The following is a 22832-nucleotide window of genomic DNA, read 5'->3' on the forward strand; positions in this document are numbered from 1 at the left end:
AGATATATAGTTGAAAAATAAAAATGGAAATCATGTAAGATCTTTAGCAAAGTTAAAGAATCTCCACGTTTACACTGAAGATTTTTCAGTGATTATGAAAAAACTTTTACTGAAGCACAATAACTTGTATAAACAGTTATTTCAGAATATGCACTAAGGCACATGTCACTGGGAAATAATGAAAAGTACTACAAAAATGTGTGTGATATTATGTAATTATCTGGCTTTTTGCTAAGAGTAAATAATTGTAAGCTATTGGCATTTTGGTTGTGTTGCTGGAATCTGAGAGCAAGCGGTGAGGATAGCGTAGCAACTACATCTTTGATGGAGAGTCAAGGGAGTCTACTCATTATTTTGAATAATAATGTTAATTTGGAGATGATTTTTTACTTTCACAGATTAAATAAGGTCAGTTTTAACTTCATCGGAAATAAATATAGTATAGTAATGATTTGAGGAAGGTAAATGAAATAATTTAGAACCATTTTTAGATTCATTTTAGTTATGTTACCACTGTCTTTTTATGATTTAGTTTTACATTTTGCAAATAAAGATTTAAGTGCAGCCATAGCATAAGCTAAGTAATCCTATTAATGTTTAGAGAAATGAAGTTTTGTCCTAGCAAGATTCAGTCCCTAGATCTGTGTCAGACTGCTCCTGGCGAGTAGCTATTGGGATATAATTATCAGTGTCTAAGTAACCATCTACCCTGAAAATTACATGGCACTAAAAGATTGCAAAGCTGTGGGCTAATCAGTGTCAACATAGTTTTAAGCAAAGTTAATATCATTTTATGAGAATACTTAAGCTAACACCATTTAAGTCTGTTTTTATTGCAAATTGAGATTGTTTTGAGTTGCTTTAAGCTTTAATTATAGAGCAGAACTAAATTTGCAGTCCATTTGACTTACTCAAAACTCAAAGCAAAGTAATGAATTTCTGAATCACATCTCTCAAGCTCTCCAATGAACTATCCTGTAATGGTAACAATAGTCACAATTTATTATCTCTGAAGTCAACATTATTGAAGCAGGGGTGTATCGTTGCTTAGTTTGCATAACTAAGGGTTGTTAGGGATTTGAGATTGGTTATCTACTGAATTGAAACAAAGTGAAACATTTTATAATTTAGTGCTAAAAGTATGATTAAAACACTTAGCCACAAATTCCAAATTTTATTATCTCTTGTACTATTGGTCTGCACTTGAACACAATAAAAGTTACAGATTGATTTCTTTTTTTAAAGTTTGTGTTGGCGTTTTATAATCAAGGATGGTAGGCCACATTTAGTCATTGCAATGGAAAAAATTGTCAGCAAATGCCTTTATGAACTCCTTGTAAGAGATAAAATCAGCAGCCAAGTCAATCAGACATGTCAACATTTCCATTAACTCATAAACCATTAGTCTCTTGGCAAAAGCTCCCAGTACATCAGTCACCAATAAACAATTTTCCATACACATACATGTGCGTGCACTCACACACACACAGCCCTACAACTTAAAAATCTGAACACTTGTTGCAGAAGTTGAGTTGTCTGGGAAGTTGGCAAATGTTGTATAAAGTAAACATAGGTCTCATACAACATAAGTATAAGCTTTTGAATCGTTTACCCTACACGTGACTGTACCTTAGCTGTTTCTTTCTCTTTCATTTGTAAAAATGCAAAATTTAAAGGCAGGGTTTTGAAGTGATGTTGCTGATGGTAGATTCTAACTTAGAACAATTCATACTTTATCAAAGGCTGCAATTCTTGCCCTCCTGTGCTACTTAGGAGGTTGATAAAAGCTTAAAAGCATTCTTTACGTATTATAAATTAAAGGGCTAAAAGTCATGTATTCGTTTTCAAACTTACAAATTTCGTGTATGTGGTCCAGATATAGCCGTAAGAAATAGCGAGCTAATCTTTTAGTAAGTCCGTTTTAAGGACTGACAAAGTCATGAGAAGCCACTGACAGAAATTAACGATTTATAAGAATGCCTCAGTAAAGTAGATACTTATTAATTAAAGCAATTTTTAGGTGACTACAGTGAGCCGAGGGTGTTAAGTGGGTGTGTGCATGCATGTAAGCATGTGCATATATGTGTGATGTTTTAAGTATGCATACTTGTTTTCTCTATATATGTACATGCAACAAAGAGTTGTTTAAATTGAAAACATATTTTTACAATTAAATTTGGTTTCACATAATCATTTATGAAGGAAATTGAAAATATGTCATATAAAATCAAGAAATAAAGTGTATTTTGTTACTAACATTTACATTCCCCATTCTGTGTAATTTGAATCATGTTCATCTTTAGATTAACAGTTGCTAGTACTGTGTATTCTGCATTTTGTTTAATTTATTAATCATGTGTTATTTCTAAATTTTATTTAATTGAAGTCATTTCAAAAGCATTGAAATCTTAAACCATTCAGTTCCTGAAAGGTTCTTCATGTGTTTTAATAGGCTTCCATTATGTGTTTTTGCAGCAAGCTTAGTAGTGGAGGAGCGAACAAGACAGATGAAAATGAAAGTGCATCGATTTAAGCAGACAACAGGGTCTGGTTCTAGTCAAGAACTTGATCGCGAGCAGTATTCCAAGGTAAAATTAGTAGTATCCAACAAATAGTTTCCCTTTTAAAAATGTGTAGTGTCTATACCAGGCAGGATTAGAAAGCACCGAATTATATAAGAAAAGGTATCATTTGGGCCGGGCGCAGTAGTTCACACCTATAATCCCAGCACTTTGGAAGGCCAAGGTGGGCACATCACCTAAAGTCAGAAGTTCAAGACCAGCCTGGCCAACATGGTTAAACCCCATCTCTACTGAAAAATACAAAAATTAGCCAGGCGTGGTGGTGTGCGCCTGTAATCCCAGCTACTTGGGAGGCTGAGGCAGGAGAATCCCTTGAACCTGGAAGGCAGAAGTCGCAGTGAGCTGAGATCACACCACTGCACACCAGCCTGGGTGACAGAGCGAGACTCCATCTAAAAAAAAAATAATAATAATAAGAAAAGGTATCATTAAATAATAGTCCTGCATCATAATTCCTACCAAAGCCGGAAAAAAAACCCTCTTTCCTCTTGATATTTTCATATGATATAACTTCATTGAAATATTAACTTGGATTTGATTTTTTTCTAAAAATATATAAATATTTGATATTAAAATCACTTGATGATTGATTAGCATTAGTCAAATTCACATAAATAAGCAAGATATATGAAGCCATTTTGTTGCTTGAACATCATTTAAATACTGCATTTAAGATATTAAGGTATATATTTATAGTCTTAAATACAACTTTGGATTGATATTTGACTATTGATATTTGTGAATGATAAAAATTATGTAATATAAGATTTCTTATTGCTCTGTCTTTAGTAAGAAAAGTAACTGATTTCAAACTTCTAGAAACTGAAATTTACACAGTTTTAAGTGCCAATAAGCATTTAATTTTTATTTCAATAATATTTTCTAAGGAAACACTAAGGAGTTTATAAACTGCTAATATCTGATAATTTTAAATAAAATAGCATAGATTTTTGTTCTTTATAAAGTAATTTCAAATATATTATCTGGTTTATTTAAAAGCCTTTTTTCTTTATAGAATACTACAAAAGTAGCAGCAGCCATTATAGGTCGACCTTTGTTGTAATTTAATATCACCAAACTCTTTTGGAAGTAATAAGCTATTAAAAATCAAAAGTAAATAAAGCTACACTAAATTAATATTATTAGCTTGAAATATGGACCTAGAAAAACCTACTTATTTTTAAGCAGTGGAAGTGGTTCATTATCTTTCCAGATATTCTGTGACTAAAAAAAAAAAGAGGTAGCTACAAAATATGATTTATCACCAGGACTGCCACAGAGGCATGTGTGTTTGATACAGTCTATCACTTTATGTGTTAGGTTAGATGCAGAAGGGCTTCCAAATGATACAGTGCGGAGGGTCACTGTGATTGGTGATGCCCAACTCCCTAAGAGTCTTACCAAAAAAATAGTAAGCAAAGTAACTTGATGTCCCATAGTATTGGCTATTTCAGCTCTGTACAGATTTATCTTCTCTGCAACTTGTTATTTATGGTATTATCACCTAATCAGCCTATTTATCTGTCTTCATAGATATCATCATTGTTTTTGTTTTCTTACTACAAATGCAGTTTGAATTAGACGGCAGGGTAATTTGGGGTTTTATTTTCCCTCTACAGTTGGATGCAGTTATTTGAAAGTTTCTTTAAACTGGAAATGCTCCTTTTAAGCTGACAGTTTTTATCAGTTTCTTAGCTTTATTTCAAAAGATGAGGTCAAATAGAACAGCAAGGAGAGGTAGAGCCAGTATAGGAAACAAGAAAGAGGCAAGTAAAGAATCAGGGTAAGATACTGAAAGCCTTTCTGGATCATCCTGAGCTGGGACTCTAAACATTAATTAGTCGATCCAAAAAATCAATGAAATGAAGTACTCAGAAGTCTAAACCCCCACTAATAGTCATAGTAAACCAAAGGTAGGTGTATCTTGTTTGGCACACTCCAAATTCTCTGACTCATAACATTAAAAACTTGAAAATACCTCAAAATCTACTCCAGCTCACTTATTTACCAAATTTATGAAAACTGGGGCTCAGAAGCAAAGAGGTAATTTATTAAAATTTGTATTAAAATTAGTAGAGCCTGTCTGTAGAGTGAAGAGGCCTAGAACAATGGATTTGGGACTTAGGGAATGACTTTGTTCTACTTATATCATTGAAATGAACACATTACTCTAGGTTCCCATGTGGCTTTCAATTTACATAAAAATTAAATTAGCATATTCTGTCTTTCCTCCCTCCTTTGCACAGGCACCCTTTTTCCTTTCCTCTCTCTTATTGTATTTGAATATTTTAAAACCTATTACTTTCAGATATAGTACTATGACTCTTACTGAATAGATACTACTATGTTAAATAAAATTATAATAGCTAAATATGAGATCAAAGTTATGGTAGCTTTAAAAACTTGTAAGAATATAGGATAGGAAATTATATAAGATAAAATAAATGATTAACCTTTTCTTATATGTCAAGTAGAAGATAAAATACTCTCCACATCTCTAATATTTATATTATATACTAACACAATAGAATTTTTTGTTTTCAGTAGCCATTTTTGTTAATTCAAACCTTTTGCATATACTTGAGAAATTATCTTTTTCATTTTTATTATTTTACATCACATATTTTATAACTATTTTACAAAGATCTATTTTATGGCTATAATTAAGAGCCAGTATTGGCACAAATTTTATATTGATTAAATTTTGAACTTTAGTCTTTTACTGACTCTTTTTTAGTATCTTAATCCATTTGACATTTTGGATAAAGCTACAAACCTTAGTTGAAATTTATACCAAGCAGAAGTTAGTTAACCATTCTCAGAATACTTTTAATCAACCACTAGTAGAGCTGGACTTTTTTCAGGGCAAAACATTGTCAGACAGCTATAATTCCTGAGATGCTTCTTGAAACCTAGTACCTCTTTTAGAAGATTAAATGACCCTAACATCCATCCTGAGTAAGGAATTAGCACTAACTTTGCTTTTGAAAAAGCACAACGATGCTGCTTAGGTATCCTTGAAATGTGTCACCATTCTATTTTTTTATTGGTGTTATACAGAGTTGCATGCCTTAATGATGAAGTGAAATTCATAATAAGGAAGTGAAATCACATTTAGGCACTCACAATTTAAAGAATGTTTATGTTTCTGTAACCCAGGAACAGCAACCAAGAGTGATGTGATGGGTTTTGTAGGTAGCTGAAGAGTGTTTATTATTACTTACTTCTAAGAATAGTAGTATTTTATTATTTCTCTCACATCAATGACTTATTTTCCCTCTGTAGGATCGGTATAAATTCCTCCTGAGGAATTATGTTCTTCAAAATATATTTTATGTATTTGCATTAAAATATTAAATTGTTACATTTGAAATTTAACAGATCATGCCTGATGAAATTCAAAGTGATTAAAATGTTAACATATTAAATAGTTAAAAGTGAATATAAAAGTATTTCACTTTCTTCAAATAATCAATGTGATTAAAACTGTGATATCATATCAGAATGATAGATTGTTCTTTATCTCAATGTAGAACAATTTATTATGGCATAATTTTTGAAATTCCTTTTTGTCCACTTTCTGGAATAACCAAGGTCTGTATACAAAAAGGTTGAAGAAAAGGTGGCTTAAGTAAAGCCATCTTTTGGCTTATTTCCAACTAAAAATACTTTAGTTGGAAAAATATTTTCATATACATTCACATACCTATATGCTTTAGTGTACACTGCTTAATATTGTCAAATATCAAATAAGGGGAGCATTTGCTCTGGGTGTCAGCACAATACTGACACCTAGAACAGAGAATATTTTATATTCTGTCATGGGCAAGGTATCATTCCAATACATTTGGAAACTATAATTACATAGCATCTCTCTTTTAGCACAGTGTTTCAGAAAACCAACAATATAGGAGTTGTGTTTGTAATGCAGCAACAGTGTTAAATTCAGGTTTTACTCTGTAAACATAATTGAATTTTTAGCACATATACCTGTAAACTGAAAACAGATCTGATTAAAATGAATTGTGTCAGTCAGAATCATGTTATTAAATATAACTGAATTTGCTGGTAAACCATATTGTCACATTGCTTTCAATACATTATCTTAAATCACATTAATTTTAGATCAAACATGAAATCATATAAATATAGCTCAGTTTAGATACAATAACGTATATGAATTTCCTTTAAATTCTAATTTGGCATATGACCTTGAGAGATAAATCACACAGTTATGAAAAATCCTTGGGAAAAATAATTGTATATATATCCTATATATTGGGAATTATTTTCATGTCTGATATGAAATTATTTTACGAACACATACACATGAGAGGCAAAGAAATGAAACTCACATTCAGAAAGGCTAAGGCGGGTGGATTGCCTGAGCTCAGGAGTTTAACATCAGCCTGGGTAACACGGTAAAACCCCATCTCTACTAAAATACAAAAAACTAGCCAGGTGTGGCAGCCTGCGCCTGTAGTCCCAGCTACTTGGGAGGCTGAGGCAGGAGAATTGCTTGAATCTGGGAGGCAGAGGTTGGAGTGAGCCAAGATCACGTCACTGCACTCCACCCTGAGCAACAGGGGAGAATGTGTCTCCAAAAACAAAAACAAAACTCACATTTAAATGTTTCAATCCTAAACTACTCTCATATAAGAAATTATTGAATAAACATGAGACCTTTCTCTAGGATAATTTTTTAAGTGTTATTGTCTAATCTTCTTTTTAGTACATATAGACCCAGGTTGTAGCATCAGTTAATTTAGTATGTTTTGGCAAGATAGTTCAAATTCATTAAAATTCCTCTGACATGGAACATCACAAAGGATAGGTGACTTTTTCTACAGATTTAATAAACATTTGATATTTTCATACTTTATTTCTCATAAATCTAAAATTAATTGCTTGCGAAAAAACAAACACCCATATGTTATTTTGTTTTACAAAAGAAGTTATAGTATCTTACCTTCCAGTATCTAAGAGAACTACTTACATTTTAGGTATCTTTCAGTTATTTATAGTTACATAACCTATTTATTACAATTATAACATGTATATAAATAATATGTAATACATAAGCTATTCACTGTGTGATTCATCACAATAAGACAGTGAAGTAGAAATAAGAGTAGATAATTGCTTTGACAGCTTTGCGTATTTTAATCTTTTACTTGATTCCTAAAATTTTAGGCAGTGAATATCAGAGACAAATTTAAAGACATCTTTGAATATAAGATATAACGTACAATGAAATTTTAATAGGGATCCAGTATTCTAATTTTGATACTAAGTTAGGTTAAATCTGAAACCGTCTAATGAAGCCATAGTAGAAAGGTAAAGACCAGTCACTACCTCTTTACTCAGTCTGTATCAGCCCTTGTTTTTGAAAAGTTATATATTTTTAAGAAATGTTAGACACTATAATGTCTTGCCAAGTATTTAACTAAATTGACTAGTTTCAGAAAGTATCAAAAAGTATGTACAGATGGAACCAGTCTATACAGGTCAAGTATCCCTTACTCAAAATGCGTGGGACCAGAGGTGTTTGATATTTTGGATTTTTTTTTCATATTTTGTTATATTTGTACCATATACATTGTGTATTTTCCAGTTGAGCATCCTAATCTGAAAATCCAAAATGTTCCAGTGAACATTTCTTTTGTGCATCATGTTGGTGCTCAAAAAGATTTTGGAGCACTTCAGATTTTGAATGTTTTGATGAGGAATGCTCAGCCTGTGCTTTGACTAGAGTAGAAGGTGAATAAAATGGACAAGAATGAAAATGAAAACAAAAAAGAGAAGCATATGTACTGGAAAACAATGAATAATACACTTTTGAGGTTCTAAGTATATACAAATAATTTAATGAATTTTCTAATCAAGCATTTAATGATTGTGTTTAATTTATATTTCAGTATTCCTAAGCCATCTCTTACCACTCAAAGGATAATGTTTTTATACTGGAAATCATATGTTAGCATTTGGATTATTTTAGATTCTACACCTACTTTTATGAAGGTACACCTTTATTTGGTGTGGGCTAAGTAGTCATTCATCTCACCATCTATGTCTTTTCCATGGTCTAATGATGGAGCTCACACTTTCTTGTTTTTAATCTTTAGTATAACATACATAAAGATCAGTACAGAAGCTGTGATAACGTCTCTGCCAAATCATCAGATAGTGATGTCAGTGATGTGTCCGCCATTTCCCGAACCAGCAGTGCCTCACGCCTCAGCAGCACAAGCTTTATGTCAGAGCAATCTGAGCGCCCCAGGGGTAGAATCAGGTGAGTTGGCAATACTGTTTATATAAGCTGGATCTTTATCTGTGGTATAAAAATACAAGTAGCTTCCTGAATATTTTTTCTGTAATACAGTTTAGGTCACAGTGGGTTAAGTATTGATCGACTACTATGTAGTATTGCCAACAGAATGTTTAGGATGGACTACTATCAGATACAGCTTATAACCCTAGTCATAAGTTTAGAGATCACTCTGAGTCACATTTGTAGTAGTTTCCTCTAATATTAAATTCTCTTCCTTTAGTCCAACATCAGAAAGTGTATTCTGTAAAGGGACAGATAGTAAATATTTCAGGCTTTGCAGGACAGTCTTTGTTGCAATTACTCAACAATGTCATTATAGTATAACAGCTATACAAATAAATCAACATGGGTGTGTGTGTGTGTATATGGGTGTATGTGGGGTTGTAGTGGATGTGGTAACAAAATATACATCCCTAGTTATGTTACATGAATTGTAAGGCATTTGCATCAATTTTGTTTGAGTCACCAGTAGTGCTTTTGTGTTCTTCAAAGACAAATACCCTGCCGAAAGGAAAAAGACCCCAGACATCCAAGTACTATCTAAACTAAAGCAGATTGATTATGGACAAAGCATATTTTGTATTAGTTCTTTACTAGTTTTCAGAAGTCAAAGTTTCATATAGTTATAGTTGTGTAACCTAAATATTTATTACAATTGGAGGAATTGTGGGGTTGATGAGAGGTCCAATAAATATAAGTGTTAAAAATAGGAACAAACACTTTTCCAGTACTCTGAAAGTCTGATGTTAGTGCACATTTTGGTGATGTACAATGAATTGTATTTTGAAGATTCTCTCTTGTTTGTTGAAGCAAATTAAAAGTAATCAGCCTGCTGTTATTTAACAATTTCATACTCTGATAATCTAACATGAGCAATTTCAACTGATAAATATATTAGTAGAAAATGTTTTATCTTTACTTTTGGTGTTCTCAGCATTTGATTCTGAAAGAATGTACAGTTCTTTAAAGTTTAAGGAAGAATTATAAGAGCTCAAGAACGTAGCCATATTAAGCTGTTTAAGATCAAGGGGTAAGAAGTATTCTTATAGATTCCTTTTTATTAAATTCTTAATAAGATAGAATGTTTTAAAAACTATTGAATACCAAAGAATGTAATAAATAGGACCTAACCAAGGACTTTGTTTTTACCTTTAAAAAAAGTAATTTTTTACCTTTTTAAGTAATTTTTGTTTATATTCACTGTAGAGCCAAGTACCTTGAGCCCTATGCTTTAAAGTATTACTAGTGAATAGAATTTGTATTACTAAGCAATTGCATAGAATAACTTGTGAGTTCATTTTCACTCTCCTAAAATTTCAGAAGTAGAATTCTTCAGAAATTTATCTTCCTATAAAATTTGGCTATGCAATTTCTTTTAGAAAGAATAGGGAAACAAGAGACTGATTTTATACAAGGAGAATAGGGGAATCTACATGTTAGTAGTGTATTGGAACCGGTGTTACTTTGTGGGGAACACGGCAACTCAACAAATCAGCATGGACTGTAACTATATCATGACAAGAAGCAAAAGATAGAGGATTATTTTCCTTCATTGCTTCATATGAATTTTCATATTTAGTGAAGATGGTGGGAAGAGGGGTGGACCTGGAAAGAGTACAAAGAAACTTCTTAGTGATAAATCTATTTTCTCTAAGGACTTTTTTGTTTTCAGCTTCTTTTCCCTTCTTTGTAGTTTAAAACCCATATAAACTGAGAGTTTATTTTATGTAAGTGGATTATGTAAATTTAAGCACTACAGCTAATAGTTAAACAAATTTAACCTTAAGCTAACATGAAGAGCTACTTTTCTTGTAATCTCATGCTGTATGTCAGTGATTTGTCATATGTGGTACATATTTGATCTTAGAATAATTAGGAAGAATAGAGAGAAAAAAATAAGATGTGACACGTCTTCTGACATTCATAGACAAATTATCCCTTCATATGCTTTCTTCTGTCTACATATTCTCATAGACACACATGCAGCAGTACACACACAAACACACACACACACACACACGAAGTTATTTTGCTTCCGTCGTCAATCCCGTGGTAAAAACCTGAGAGAGGATAGTTTGGAATGATAAAGAATAAAATGACATCAACATAAAAGCATCAAAATCCTGTGAACAAGCCTTGCAGGCTCTTCAGATATAAATGTTCCCTGCCCTTATAGGTAACACTATGAGGAATAATTTTTCTTAATATATTACTGTTTCTTACTTATTTTTTAGCAACTAACATCTGCATAATTTTTATAGTTCTGTTTACTGAGGTTCATGGTTAAAAGATGAACAAAGCTAATGAATTATGATAGAATATATTTACATATAAGTTGTAATAATAAGCAGCAAAGTTTTTAGTTCCTATCATGTATAAGGACTTTATTATCTTTTTTAAAAGACAAACAAACAAAAAAACATTGTAAATTCCTGTTATCTTCCCCCCACCAAGACCATGTAGGGTCCAGTCTACTCCCTAACGTTTTTCCCAGAAAAGGTGCTACCTCCTTCCCAGACAGATGACAGAGGGCAGGACTTCAGGCTGGATCTACCCTTAGGCTCTCCCTCCCCCAGCCTGGAGCATGGGAGGGGAGGTGACACCTGGTGATGGATGAGTGGTGGACTGAGAAGAGGAGACATGAAAGGGCTATTCCAGACTCAGCCCTGCTCCTCCAGCCTTGCCTCTGGCATAGGGGAAACAGAGGCATGACTGACCAGGATCAGGGTCATGCCCAGCTGGGCCACAGCCACGCGTGGGGTAGTCCAGTAAATACTGTGGACACTTAGCAAGGCTGCTGCCTGGTGGTTTGAGTCTGCTGTGGTCACAGACACCCTCCTGGCATTGGCTCCCTATCAACAAGCTGGGGGTGGGAGGTGGAGAGAGGAGGAGCCCCTGCCTTAGGAGCCTCGTGGGCTGCACCAAGAGAGCAACCAGCCTGGGGCAGGAGCTGCCAGGTCCCAAGGGTGACTGACCCAAACGTCATAGATGCTTTTGTTGGGTGGCACCTCCTGGAAGAGGACATCTAGATCCCAGAGCAGTCCTGGGGGCCCTCAGGTTTCAGAGGCCACCCCCCCAGTAGGCAGGGCCAGTTGACAGTGGACACTGGGGGCAGTAGGTGGGTGATGGTGCCAAGGGCATTACCACATTGGGAGTGTAGATAGGCAAGTAGGAGGTGAGCAGCTGCCCCTAGAGGAAGGCTCTGTGTCCCCCAATGGACAGCCACCCAGGAACTGAGGTGTCCTGCAGTAAGTGGAGAGACCAGGCCGTAGGCTCTGTGGAGAAGGTCGAGGGCCCCATGGCTCCCTGCTGGGAAGCCTCCCTCTCCATTCTTACGGGGCTGGGAAGGGGGCAGAGGGGCCACAGAGGCCTCTCAGAAGAGGGCAGGGGTGGGGTGGGCACCACCTCCTCCCCACTGCTCCCCGTGCCTGAAGGAGCTGGGCTGCTCTATGGGACCAGGGTGCCTCCTCCCCAGAGTCCCCTAGCAGGGACTTGATGCTGAAGCCCTCACTGGGTGGCAGCAGGGGACTGGGCGCACCTTGCAGCAAGTAGGGCCCCAGGTCCTTGGTGAAGGCTCCGCATGCACCCCATTTCTGCCAACACCTACACAGGGCTGTGTTCTGCCACCATAGCGACTCTGCTGGGATCAGGCTTATGTCAACCACCCAGAAGTTCCCCTTGGCCTTGGGGCTTTGCAGGGTCCACAACTATACATTTAGTAAAATTTGGCATTTGATGTCAGTAGGCATAATAATCAGTAAGCATATACTGATAGGAATATTCTTCTATTTATTTGAGGATTTTAAAACAATGTAGGTTAAATTATTTGATATTTTAAGTTGTGATAGCAAATGTAGAAGTTAATATCTTCTGGAATATCAATCTTGATATTACAGTTATGTTTGAAAAGTGTTATGGAAAATAATTTCAAATGCCTCCTATTTCACAATATTTCTTCAATTCAGTAAGAGAAGACAGGATAAAATTCAAAAGTAATCCTTGGATTTTTGTGATAGCATATGAAAAGTACTTAACTACAAAATTGCTTGCTATTTTAATAGCTAAAATCAATGAAACTTTTCTTTTATATGCTCACTAATTATTATGCCTACTAACATCAGATGTAATCAAGAGTGAACAAAAGGGATTATTATTATTATTTTATTTCTTTTATTTTAGTTATCCACACTTAGTTTTGCCTGCCTGTCTGTTGTCCTATGGAAAAACAAAGTTTATTGAGATCTATGAAAATACTAAAAAAGAGAAGAAAATATTTTAGAAATTAGATGACAAGGAAAGATGAATCTCAACACAGTGAAAAATACTAAATATATGAGAAAAAATTTATTTTAGTTTTTTTTCTAGTGTTTCGTTTCATAACATTTTGATAGTTCAAGGTTGATGAACCATTCCCACTACTCTTTCCTGTAAATAGATTAAAGCTGGACAGAAAGAATGTGACATGTACCCTTTAAAAAGACTCTAGATGCCGGGCGCGGTGGCTCACGCCTGTAATCCCAGCACTTTGGGAGGCTGAGGCGGGCGGATCACAAGGTCAGGAGATCGAGACCACGGTGAAACCCCGTCTCTACTAAAAATACAAAAAATTAGCCGGGCGCGGTGGCGGGTGCCTCTAGTCCCAGCTACTCAGGAGGCTGAGGCAGGAGAATGGCGTAAACCCAGGAGGCGGAGCTTGCAGTGAGCCGAGATCGCGCCACTGCACTCCAGCCTGGGCGACAGAGCGAGACTCCGTCTCAAAAAAAAAAAAAAAAAGACTCTAGATGTATGGTAAATATATTAATAAATTACTATATTATACTTACTAACATATCATATGACTGAATCAATCACTGTGCCATATATATAAATTGGCATTGTTATATTCATAGTGGCATTGTTATATTCATACCATAATCAAAATACTGCTTGAGCTGTGAATACATGTAACCCAAAAGTCTTGATAATAGCCAAATACATAACTTTTGGGACAGGTAACTTTTCCTGGTTAGGTTCTTCCTTCCAAACCATTTAAGGCTGCAGTTTGAAGTAAGCATCACTGGTACAGTTTGAGACAGCTGCAGAATGCTTTGTTTTTACCTTTATACTCTGTGAGTTTATTATAGATTTACTAACATATGTTTAATCAAATTCTGTGAAGTTCAGTGACATGTAAGGTGAATTTTACTGTATAATAGACAATGACAATGGTCAGTTATAATAAAGTTTTCAAAATTTAATACAAACTAATAATATCAAGATGGGGTTATATTTGTAGATATGACCATGCACAATTAGATCTTAAAGACTCTTACCTTAGAGAAAATAACTACACATTGTTTATGGCGTTTTAAAAGTACATCGTGCAATATCTCATTATTTGTAGAAATGTAATTTCCTGTAGCTTTATTTTCTTTCTTAGACTAAATTAGATTATTTTTGTAACATATTGAAGCCTTCTTAAGCTAATCATTTTGCCATTGGATAGCTAATACAGCATTGAACATCGTTAATATAACTGGTCTTTGTAGTAATTACAACATGTCAAAAAAAAAAAAGGATCAAATAAGTTGCCCTTGAGGAAGACCTCATGTGCTATAAATGTGTGTTTATATGTTTATGTTTGCATATTAGAAAACCAAATGCTTATTATGAGCCTAGCAATGTTATGTCAACTGGTAACTAATTGTTTTAGTGGTCCCCAGGCATGCACTCTGGTTATCAACATTAAATACTCTCTCTTTGGGCAAGTATTCATATTTCTGCAACAATTAACATATTTGGAATATATACAATATCCTTTAGTACTCCAAATCAGTGCTTCCCAAATACCTACTTGATGTGTCACTTTCCTAAGTTTTTCCATAGCATCTATATTATTACATTTTAATGTAAAAGAATATTGTTATTTATTAAGTATCCTTTATAAGTAGACCAGGTATTCTGATAGGTGACTTATATGCAGTATTGTTACTGCTAAGGAGCCGTGTCATGTAATTGCTAGTAATCTCATTTCACAGATAAAGGTAAAGCAGCCTGTTGAGTTCACATGACCAGTAAGTGGTAGAGCCAGAATTGAGAAGCTGCTAGCCTAGCTCAAAAACACTTTCCTGCATTTAACCTAAACTTTTTTTGTAATTCGTAATGCAATATTTAAGATACACAAAATGTATAAATAATAATAAAGGCTTAGGTAACTACCACCAAGCTTAAAAAATCAAATATTACCATTGTATCTGAATCTCATTTTACCTTTCCAAATCAGTCACTTTATATTTTAGGCCCAGTCTTTCACTGATCTAAATGCTGCTCTGTCCTTTGTCAAGACTTTACAAACACTAAGTCTATTTCTAGCCTGCATTTCTTTGGTGTATCTAATGTCTATTCCTGTACTAAAACCACTCTGTCATAATTCATACAGCTTATTGATAAAACTAATAATACATACCATAGTAGTGCAAATCTGCCTGTTTTATTCTTATTCTTATTTTATTTTTTTTTTTGAGAAAGGGATCTTGTTCTATCACCCAAGCTGGAGTACAGTGGCACAGTCACAGCTCATTGCAGCCTCCACCTCCTGGCTCAATTAATCCTCCCACCTCAGCCTCCCAAGTAGCAGGGACTACAGGAGCATGCCACCACACCTGGCTAATTTTTGTTTTTTTTTTTTCTGGTAGAGATAGGGTTTTGTCATGTTGCCTAGATTGGTCTTGAACACCTGGGCTCAAGCAATCCACATACCTCAGCTCCTGAAAGTATTGGAATTACAAGTGTGAGCTACCATGCCCAACCTTATACTTGTTGATTAGCAGGAGTGTCATGGCTGTTTTTGTCCTTTGTTCTTACATATTGATTTTAGAATAAGTGTATCAAGTTCTACGGAATAAATCCTTAGTTTGGAACTATATTAAATGTATAAATTGATTTATGGGTAATCAGAATCTTTAGAAGATTGTGCCTTCCAACACCGTATATCTCAATTGATTTTTTTTAATGTCTCTCAGTGAAACTTTACATTTTTCTCAATAAAGTTTATGCATAGCTGTTGTAGATATAATTATACATACCATACATTTTTGATGTCATGATTGGCATCTTTTTTTATATTTTCTGCATGTTGCTTTTGTAAGAATGAAATTCATTGTTCTATTTTTTCTAATACTGTATTATTATAAATAAGTTTAACTTTCCTTCCCTTGAAATGTGGCTTTATCTTTATCTCACCAATTTTGGTTTGTAATATATTCATTTTTTATGTAATTTTAAGTATATTTAAATTTCATCACATTTTTATTTCCTTTTTATTTATTAATCATTTAGAAGTAAGTCTTTAAATTTCCAAAAGTATGGAGTTTTTTTATTTATTTCTAACTTAACTGCCTTAATGGCATTGCGGTCAGAGTGTGTTGTGTTTGATATTGATTATTTGAAGTTTTTGAAGTTTGATCTGTCACCTACTTTTTGGGTCATTTTTGTATATATTACACATGTGGTTGAGAAGAATGTGTATCTCTTAAATCTTCAGTTAGAGTTATCTATATATCCAATACATGAAGCTTATTATCCAAACCATTCAGAACTTCAGTTATTTTACTACTCTTTTGCCTATTTGATTTGGTATTTACTGAAAATGCTCAGTCAGAATCTATGAAGAGGAGTTGTCAATTTTTTTTTTATTCTGTTCATTTCTTCTTATATGAGATACTTAATTAGGTTCAAGTTCAGAATTTCTTTTGTCTTTCTGGTGATTTAACCTTTTATTATTATGTAATAAATCGCTTTATTCCTATAATATTATTTTGTTTTAAAGTCAGTTTTCCTACATGATAACACAAGCTATTTTCAGTTAGTGTTCAATCTAACTATTCACTGTTCACATCTTTTTGTGTCAACTTTTCTATGACCAATGTGTTATACTCGTGTAAACAGCAAATAGCTAGATTTAATTTTTATCTAACCACACAATCTCTATCATTTAATTTGGCTAGCTTATCAATTTGCATTTATTTTGATTTCTTATAGAGTTAGAATTCTATATCAGTGTATGCTTTTAATTTTTCTTATTCTATTTTTTCTCTTTCCTGATTGTTTTTTAATTGAATTATTTTTCTTTCATTTCCCCCCTCCATTACACTGGAAATCATGCAGTTTCTGTGATTTTTACTGACTAGTTTCTCAAGTTTATAAATTGTGTTAAGTAGTTAATTTGAAGTTAATACTTACCTCTACTTCCTCCTAGGAAAAAAAATGACTGTCATATGCTTAGCTGTGCTACTGTCCCTCCCGCATTTGCATATTCTTGTACAAAGTTTTAATTATAGATTGGTTCATTTTCCCCTTATTGCATGTTATTTTTTTTAATGTCTTATAGTAAACCATATGCATTCTAGTTTCTTTGCTAATCATTTTTCATGCATCTTAGACCTTCATTCTGGATCATTCTCCTCTCTGAGAAAAGTACATTAGAAAGCCACCAGTGAGGTTATATGAGAGCTTAGACTGAGATACACATTTTTCCTTGTTGTTCTTTAAGGGTCTTGACTCATGAGGATTTCTGTTCTAACTCCTCACTAGACCTGCAATATTTCCAAAGACATTCATCATTCACTTTCCAACCTGTTTTAGTTCTCGTTTGGTTTTTGGCTAAGGAGATATGCCTTTCCTTCTTGTGACCTCAAGTTTGTATTTTAACAGGCATTTGTTGTAATTTTCCCATCATAATGAATAGGCATTTGGAAGTGAAAGGATTTTTTGGAATCAGAATATATCATCTACCATACTGCCAGAAATAGTTCGTATTTGATGTGTTACCATTTAAAAAAAATTTTTTTTTACATTTGCTCACTTGAAAAGGATAATATTTTAAAATAATTAATAAATAAGAAAAAACATGTAGGTGTGAAAAGTAAGAAGGATCATGGCCCTAGAGACTTTATCCCAGGTTAGATGGCAAATGCCAAGGCAGAGCAAACAGAGTTGGATCTTGAACTGGAAGTAATATCTAAGGGGCTTAAAAAAAATAACAATGAGGAACATAGAAGGAGGTGGTGAAAGGAGCCAAGAGCTGTAAAACTTTCGGGAAAGAAGAGAGCACCAGCAGAGACAGGACCATTTCAGTCATGAGGTGGAATGGAAGCGGGGAATGAAGAACTAATGTGGGAGGTAAAGGTAGATACAGCTCAAACTGAGAAAGAGATTCTGAAGTCTCAGAGGATAGTTGAATATAAGGGAGAAGAATGAAGTGAGTCTCAAGTTAAGGGAGTGGTTAGTGATTGCTGAATAAAGAGCATCTTGTGATCAGAGTTCCCATGCCAGGACAATGTGAATTCTACCAAGCCTGCCCTTAAAGACTGCTTTTGACTCAGATGTGAATCTTTGGTTCCATCAGCTATGGCTCAGTACTTTTACTAACCAATATTGAGAGCTTCATTCAACAAGTGTACAACTTCTTTAGACCTTGATTTTTTTTTCATTTATTCATACATTTATTCATTTACTTATTCACCAGTCATTTATTGGGTACGTCTTATATGCAGGTGCTGTGTACTATCTGGTATAAAACAAAACACACATGATTCCTAGATCTATGTTTTTAGTGGATTTTCATGCAAATGTAATAATAATATTAAATGTATATTCGTCTGAAAAATGTGAATCATACCTGCCACTCTTACCTTATAGGACTGTTTGAGAATAAAATGAAATAGTGTATATCAGAATACTTTGAAAATATAGCATTGTGCTTCATAACTCAGTTACTGCATACATGGTATGAAGTATTAGATTAATTACTTTATACTTTTAAAAGTCATCTTTGAATGTCTTATGAGAGATGGCTAAAACATAATATAGTGCAACAGCATTTAAAATTTGAATTTTGATACTAATATTTAACTTATCCACTTCACGGTGCTTCATGGTGAGCTGGATGAATTTAACTGTCGGATTTGACACTTGAAGAGTTCAGTTTTATTAGAGTGGTTTTCAAAGTCATGCCCATGGACCGTTGGTGTTCTGATGCTCCTTATTGTCTCCAAGAATTGCCTCATAGACAGGAGAAAACTGTCCAAGGAGCAGGAGAAAAACTAAACGGGCAGGAGAATTCCTAGACTGCAGGACTTCAGCAACTTCAACTAAAGCAGTTCTACTGGTATTTGTTTAATACAACAGAAGTCTGTGAAGTAGTTTATTTTTAAAAAGGAAGCTAGGCACTGCTGCTTTAAAAACATATTGTAAACCAAAATATATGGCACAGTAAATTCTAGTGCTGTTACTTCCAAGGAAAGAATTAAAATATGTGATGTGGTTCTACTTCTCTAGTTATTACCTGTTTTTAAAATTCAGATAGTACCATAATTTGGCTGAAGGATTATGCAATATGTAGTGAGACTTCAGTATAATACACTAAGAAAAAACAAATTTCAAAGAAAAAGAAAACTAGTAGATTGTTCTATATTGGTCTTAGTTGGTCTGTTTTTCTACTATATATTATGTTTACTATACACTTGGTATATGAGATAGATTAAATACTTGTTATTGTTTTTTAGCATTTTAGCTTTAAATAACATTATATAGATTGTCCGAAGAAATATATATTATTTCCAAGCTCATTACTTCAGCTTGTACAGTTAATAGACTTTATACTACTCTTTTTATACTAATCTTGATATCTGTTCAATTTAAAGCAATGTAGGAAAAATTTTAAAGTATATTTTTACTTTATCTTTTTTATTCATTTAGAAAATCATTTAAAGCTTTGTTTCTTTACTCATTTTAACATACGATTACCTTGATTTCAGCTGGACTATCCTAAAGCACAGACATGATAACCAAGTGTGGATTGATTGGTGTTTGCTAACTGTATACATACTACTTATGCAGCGTAATGAATAAAGAAAGCATAGACCTTAATGTATCCCCAAGATGACATACATGCTGTTTTCTTGTAATTAGTGGAAATATTTTCAAAGTTTTCTGAATCATCTGAAATAATTAATTGTATTATTTGTTACTTTGTAAACTACAACAGATACATCAAGGCAGCATTTGTGTGTATTCATCTTTAATTTTATGACTTTATTATTTGTGACTCATTTATATAGTTTTATGGTCCATACATGATGTAAGTAATTGTTTTCTCATGTTTTGGTATTCACTGAGTATGTATATCAGCTTTTGTTTAAATATGTATTTGTTTTTGTATGTGTTGCATTTACAATAGAAATACATGAGCATATATATTTTTAACTGGTTATTTGTAAAACAACATTTCTTAGAACAAGTGTGAAAACATTATTGGCTTGTTTAGTATTTGAACAGAATAATTATATGCTTTTTACGCCATTATCCACCCAGTTCTCAAATCGAAAAACTGGAAGCCACCCAGATTTTTACCTCTCCCCAGTCCTCCTCCTAATTCAATGTTTCTCAATCTTTCTTTATTATCACTCCCCTAAGGAATCTTTTAGGTGTTCCTTTCCTAATTGCCCTCCCCACATGAAATTTTAATACTACAGACATACTATTTATATACTGTGAGCCTTTGGAGGACCACTAACCTATTATCTTAAGATTTTTTTGTTCCCTCTACCTTCACCAAGAATCAGTTATCCCCTTCTGAGGACAGTATCACTCCCAGTGGGAATGCATGTTCAAATGAGTCATCAAGGCCTACTCATTTTACTTCTCAAAGAGACCTCATGATCACAGATTTAAAGTTACAGAGAACATTCTAACTGGTGTGAGTTGATATCTCATTGTGGTTTTGATTTGCATTTCTCTGATGGCCAGTGATGATGAGCATTTTTTCATGTGTCTGTTGGCTGTATGAATGTCTTCTTTTGAGAAATGTCTGTTCATATCCTTTGCCCACTTTTTGATGGGGTGGTTTGTTTTTTTCTTGTAAATTTGTTTGAGTTCTTTGTAGGTTCTGGATATTAGCCCTTTGTCAGATGAGTAGATTGCAAACATTTTCTCCCATTCTGTAGGTTGCCTGTTCACTCTGATGGTAGTTTCTTTTGCTGTGCAGAAGCTCTTTAGTTTAATGAGATCCCATTTGTCAATTTTGGCTTTTGCTGCCATTGCTTTTGGTGTTTTAGACATGAAGTCTTTGCCCATGCCTATGTCGTGAATGGTACTACCTAGGTTTTCCTCTAGGATTTTTATGGTATTAGGTCTAACATTGAAGTCTCTAATCCATCTTGAATTAATTTTCGTATAAGGAGTAAGGAAAGGATCCAGTTTCAGCTTTCTACTTATGGCTAGCCAATTTTCCCAGCACCATTTATTAAATAGGGAATCCTTTCCCCATTTCTTGTTTCTCTCAGGTTTGTCAAAGATCAGATGGCTGTAGATGTGTGGTATTATTTCTGAGGCCTCTGTTCTGTTCCATTGGTCTATATCTCTGTTTTGGTACCAGTACCATGCTGTTTTGGTTACTGTAGCCTTGTAGTATAGTTTGAAGTCAGGTAGCGTGATGCCTCCAGCTTTGTTCTTTTGACTTAGGATTGTCTTGGAGATGCGGGCTCTTTTTTGGTTCCATATGAACTTTAAAGCAGTTTTTTCCAATTCTGTGAAGAAACTCATTGGTAGCTTGATGGGGATGGCATTGAATCTATAAATTACCTTGGGCAGTATGGCCATTTTCACGATATTGATTCTTCCTATCCATGAGCATGGTATGTTCTTCCATTTGTTTGTGTCCTCTTTGATTTCACTGAGCAGTGGTTTGTAGTTCTCCTTGAAGAGGTCCTTTACATCCCTTGTAAGTTGGATTCCTAGGTATTTTATTCATGTTTATTGCGGCACTATTCACTATAGCAAAGACTTGGAATCAACCCAAATGTCCATCAGTGACAGATTGGATTAAGAAAATGTGGCACATATACACCATGGAATACTATGCAGCCATAAAAAAGGATGAGTTTGTGTCCTTTGTAGGGACATGGATGCAGCTGGAAACCATCATTCTTAGCAAACTATCACAAGAACAGAAAACCAAACACCGCATGTTCTCACTCATAGGTGGGAACTGAACAATGAGATCACTTGGACTCAGGAAGGGGAACATCACACACCGAGGCCTATCATGGGGAGGGGGGAGGGGGGAGGGATTGCATTGGGAGTTATACCTGATGTAGATGACGAGTTGATGGGTGCTGACGAGTTGATGGGTGCAGCACACCAACATGGTACAAGTATACATATGTAACAAACCTGCACGTTATGCACATGTACCCTAGAACTTAAAGTATAATAATAATAAATAAATTTAAAAAAAAGAAAGTTGATTAGAAATTCAAAAAAATAATAATAAAGTTACAGAGAACAGATGTGTTTACTCACCTCATTTTTATAAGAAGACTAAAAAGACTAAAAACTCCATCTAACGTGAAACTAGGATTTAACCACATCTGTAAATTATAAACTATAGAAAGCAGTTTTCAAATTCAGTGAAATGTGGACCAAAATGAGAGGAAATGCCAAAAGTAGATGCTTACTTATTCAGCTATTGAACAGAATGTAAAGCTCTCTAAAATAAATACCACAGCTTTAAAAGGCCCAACGAAAAATTCCCTTCTAGAACGTGTAGGAACTAGGGGAAGTTTTTGCCCTGGAGTACCTCGAAACAGTATTTTGTACCTCTAGAGTAGCAGACTACATGAACTGAAGAGGACCATCTCAGGTCTGCCATTCTGTGGCAGAAGCAGGGTATTGGGGGACTGTATATAGGAATCATGTGGCAAAAGCTATTCAGTGTAATTTACAAATAAATTGCTATAGCATGATTTTAACGTATGTCTTCATTATGAAACCCTATGAAGATTTTGATAACAACATAACTGGTCTACTTCTACCATTCAAAAATAAGCAGCAATATGACATGGTCACAGTTCCCCAGGCATGACAGTATAGTTTATATC

The 22832-nt window shown here is 34.3% G+C and overlaps 1 protein-coding gene and 1 pseudogene across 50 annotated transcripts in view; one reads left to right on the forward strand and one right to left on the reverse strand.

Annotated features, from left to right (window-relative positions):
- Nucleotides 1–22832, forward strand: part of RIMS1 (regulating synaptic membrane exocytosis 1) — a 914410-nt gene that overhangs the window by 817194 nt on the left and 74384 nt on the right. For 34 of the 50 annotated variants that reach the window (XM_050786418.1, XM_050786419.1, XM_050786420.1 and 31 more), the window contains 2 exons: nt 2476–2588; nt 8708–8874. The exons of 15 other annotated variants lie outside the window; for them this stretch is intronic. In XM_050786418.1, the coding sequence (XP_050642375.1) occupies nt 2476–2588; nt 8708–8874 (280 nt within the window). Of the gene's footprint in view, nt 1–2452; nt 2589–8707; nt 8875–22832 lie in introns of those variants that run through there. One more of the 50 variants, XM_050786465.1, reaches the window with a different exon arrangement.
- Nucleotides 8882–13396, reverse strand: LOC126952130 (forkhead box protein H1-like; annotated as a pseudogene).

The sequence above is a fragment of the Macaca thibetana genome, chromosome 4 (genome assembly GCF_024542745.1).
Source record: "Macaca thibetana thibetana isolate TM-01 chromosome 4, ASM2454274v1, whole genome shotgun sequence".
NCBI classification, from domain to species: Eukaryota; Metazoa; Chordata; class Mammalia; order Primates; family Cercopithecidae; genus Macaca; species Macaca thibetana.